The sequence below is a fragment of the Sceloporus undulatus genome, chromosome 1, assembly GCF_019175285.1.
Source record: "Sceloporus undulatus isolate JIND9_A2432 ecotype Alabama chromosome 1, SceUnd_v1.1, whole genome shotgun sequence".
Taxonomy (NCBI): Eukaryota; Metazoa; Chordata; class Lepidosauria; order Squamata; family Phrynosomatidae; genus Sceloporus; species Sceloporus undulatus.
This window is the reverse complement of record NC_056522.1, coordinates 103,007,943-103,012,088: the sequence shown is the minus strand read 5'-3', so window position 1 is coordinate 103,012,088 and position 4,146 is coordinate 103,007,943. Positions and strand designations below refer to the sequence as shown.

Here is a 4,146-nt window from a genome sequence, read left to right as displayed (position 1 = left end):
TATCTATCTATCTATCTATCTATCTATCTATCTATCTATCTATCTATCTATCGTCTCAATTTGTGATGTGATGTGATCCCCTTCTTACCTCTTTGTTGTTGCTTTTTTATAGGTAGTGGGCAGTGAAGATGGGTGACTGGAGTGCTCTCGGAAGGCTCCTTGACAAAGTCCAAGCCTATTCCACTGCAGGAGGGAAGGTGTGGTTGTCTGTCCTTTTCATTTTCCGTATCTTGCTATTGGGAACAGCTGTGGAGTCTGCCTGGGGTGATGAGCAGTCGGCATTCCGGTGCAACACCCAACAGCCCGGTTGTGAAAATGTCTGCTATGACAAGTCCTTTCCAATCTCTCATGTGCGCTTCTGGGTTCTTCAGTTCATTTTTGTGTCAGTGCCCACACTCATGTACTTGGCACATGTCTTCTATGTGATGCGAAAAGAAGAGAAGCTGAACCGAAAAGAAGAAGAGCTCAAGGTGGTCCAAAGTGAAGGTGTTAATGTAGATATCCACCTCAAACAAATAGAAATAAAGAAGTTCAAGTATGGGATTGAAGAGCATGGCAAAGTCAAAATGCGTGGGGGTCTGCTCCGCACTTACATTATCAGTATTATCTTCAAATCCTTTTTTGAGGTGGCTTTTGTGCTCATCCAATGGTACATCTATGGGTTCACCCTGCAAGCCATTTATGAATGTGAACGAGTGCCATGCCCACACAAGGTGGATTGCTTCCTCTCTCGCCCCACAGAGAAAACCATTTTCATTATCTTCATGCTAGTGGTATCTATTGTCTCCCTCACCCTGAATATCATTGAACTTTTTTATGTCACTCTCAAGAGCATTAAGGATCGCATGAAGACAAAAAATGACCCGTTCTCTCCCAACAGTGGCTTGAGCCCCTCCAAGGAGTGTGGCTCCCCTAAATATGCCTACTTCAATGGTTGCTCCTCTCCAACTGCCCCATTGTCACCCATGTCTCCACCTGGGTACAAACTCGTCACTGGAGACAGGAACAATTCCTCCTCCTGTCGTAACTACAATAAGCAAGCTAGTGAACAAAACTGGGCAAATTACAGTGCTGAGCAGAACAGGATTGGGCAGGCTGGGAGCACCATCTCCAACTCACATGCTCAGAACTTTGAATTTGCTGAGGAGCCTGAGAACACCAAAAAAATGGACTCTGGGCACGAGCTACAACCTCTCACAGTTGTGGGCCAAAGGCCTCCAAGCAGAGCCAGCAGTCGAGCGAGTAGCAGACCTCGACCTGATGACCTGGAGATCTAACCTTCCACAGCTGAAGGAGGGTTACTTAACACAACTATGCTATGAAATTAGAATATGCAAACATGCTGTTCATGCGGTTCTGTTGGAGATGGTACTTTAACAATCTCAACCTCGAGATTTTAACAAACATTTTTAAAAAGAAAACTTGGATTTTTTTAAAGTGGGAAGTTGGGGTGGTGTGGGGAAGTGCAGCACATCTTGGTATTTAAAGTAGTTGATTTAAAAAATGTTTAATGCTCTTTTTTAAAAAAACGTAGTCAGTACTAAAGTAGTGGGTTGTTTTTCTGATTTCTTTTAGAAAGATTATAAAATGTCTGGATATGTGTGTCTGTAATATGCAGATTCCTCCTCCCCCCTGAGTTCTGTTTTTGTTTTACTAAAACAAATGTTAAACTGAGATAATGGAGGGGGGGTGTCAGAATGAAATGAAGATGATATTCGTTTATTGAGCAACTGACATATTGAAAGATGGATTTTTGATCATTTTCTGAAAAAGAACATTCCATTCTTAACATGTGCACTTTGAAGGAAATTTTCCTAGTATGAACTTTTCAGTTTCTATACACTCCTGCAATTATAGTAGGTTTCCTTGGAATTACACAACTCCATTTCAGATAAGTCCCACCCAATATGCTTTGACCATTTGTCTTTTTTGCTTCAGAAGCATCAACATACTTGAGCGTGCAGGTTGGAGGAGCTGTTCTATGCTAGCATTGGTCATTCCATTACCATCACCAGAGCCAACACTCCTACTTGGTAAAGTCAACCATTGTGGTTGAAATTACAATCACTGCCTCAGGATGCAAGTGCTTGGGGGAGGTATTAGTTCTCAAAATATTCCCTTTGTTGAAGGACAGAGGAAATACCCTGCACCTCCTAAACTACTTGCTACTTTCAAGTGTGGTGAAAGATGTTGTCCTGTCATCACTGTTGAAGTAAAACCAGTTACTGGGTCAATAGTTGGAATGGGGATGTAAGCCATCATTTTCCTCTTTGTTTTTGGCAGAGAAATATCTTGGGTCAGGACTAATCACCACTGACAGATCGTACTGTTCGTATATACACTTCTCTGTGAAGCTGGACAAGGATTCTATGGTGGTTTTGTACTATCATCCACTGATGATACCTAAGCCCAACTGAAATCAGTGGGTTTTCAACTATTATCACTGGAACTGGAACCACTATATTTCGAACCAAAATTCTGAAAAGCACTGGGAATGTTTCCACTAATTTCACTGACATATGTAGTACATTGATAGATGTACTGAAGTAATCTACGTAGCCTAGCCCTCATACCAATATCCTGTGGATAGGAACCATCTCAGTTATTTCAATATGCACAAGTCCATTTTACAACCACACAGGCATTAATGTGAATAGATAGCTCCTGTGTAATCGGGAGCTTTGGGTATACATTACATTCATATCACTTGGTTGAGGCACCTATGTTTATTTGTATGTTATTTTTCAAGGCAGATGTACATGGAGTTGCAAAGGCATTCATAGATACTCAGACTAATGTGCACACAAAATGCTTAAGCATTTTGGGATATTATGGGTCACTATGATGTTTACATTAATGGTTACAAAAAATTAAATGAGTGCAAACAAAACTGATATGAACAATTTCAATCTTATTTTCCTATCTCCTGTAGCAGATGTTTTACGAATTTTATAAAATATGAATACCATCATATGAATCAAGTCCTGGCAACCCTTGAAACAAACTTATTTCGCTTTCAAGGAGACATTCTGTCTGAATAAGAATTATGACTAAGACACCAAATGTTGCAGGCTTCTATAATTATGATTTTTTATTTTTTTTTATTTTTTTAAAAGAAGGAATGAAACTTCTAGTTCACCTCGTCCATTTCTCTGACTTGTTGTAATTTATGCTTGAATAACACAGATGGTAGTACAGGAAGTGGCGGGGGAGGAAGAGGGGAATATTACCCTGCCAATAATGTGAGATTTGGGAACAATTTATGCATCCATGTGCTCCCTGTGTAGCTTGGAAATATGAAATGGACATCACAGATCACATCAAGGACAGAGTTAAGATGTGAAAAGAGACAATGAATTCAACCCCCATGGATTGTGAATGGACCCTTACACAAACTGCTTTGAGCTGTACTAATAATATATGCCTACATTGTCTTTAGATTAATTAAGAATGATGTTATTTGTTGTTCACTTACAAATTAGCTCAACTCAAACATTATTCAATTCATTTCCAATGATTCGTTCCTTCTCAGTGAGAGTTTTGATACTTGTACAGAATTTTTTGTCGAGGTGCAAGGGAGGCTGAAAGAGTACAATTCTAATTTATTTGAAATATATGTTATGGAAAGATACTAGTTTTTATTTTCTTTGTCAACCACAGTGCCTTTAGTTCAGCACAGTTCAACTGGGAATGTAGCCTTGGTTTCCTTTTGCAGCAACACAGGTTTATGGGTTTATATAACATGTTTTACTAAGTTGTTTGACATTCTTTATTAAAAATCTTTGCCAAACTCATTGACTGCATGAATGCCACAAGAGTCCATCAAATCACATTGTCTGGAGAACAAATCTTAGTCAATAAAGTTTTAATTTAGTATAAATCAGGCTTGCCAATTGTTATTTTGTCATGCTGTGGGTCTGACTTTAAATACTGGGAGGACCGCTTAGGCTGCAGGTGATGCCTAGTGGCATCACTAGAGTTGTCACCACCCCATGCGGTAACTCATGGTGTCACTTCCGCAATGACCTCCTCCCATATCACACCATACAGAATCCTTTGTAATGTTTTTGTACTAATGTTTCTTGTAAATCGTAATTCCTGCATATCACTGAATGTAACAGCAATAGTTGTGACATGAAACAACTC

General features: G+C 39.5%; 1 protein-coding gene across 1 annotated transcript in view; it reads left to right on the top strand.

The window, feature by feature from the left end:
* Positions 1 to 3,880, top strand: part of GJA1 (gap junction protein alpha 1) — a 13,249-nt gene extending 9,369 nt beyond the window's left edge. Inside the window, exon 2 of the mRNA XM_042480106.1 lies at positions 113 to 3,880. Within this exon, the coding sequence (XP_042336040.1) occupies positions 129 to 1,277 (1,149 nt within the window). The 5' untranslated portion in view covers positions 113 to 128 and the 3' untranslated portion in view covers positions 1,278 to 3,880. The remainder of the gene's footprint in view (positions 1 to 112) is intronic.
* Positions 3,881 to 4,146: the final 266 nt, after the last annotated feature.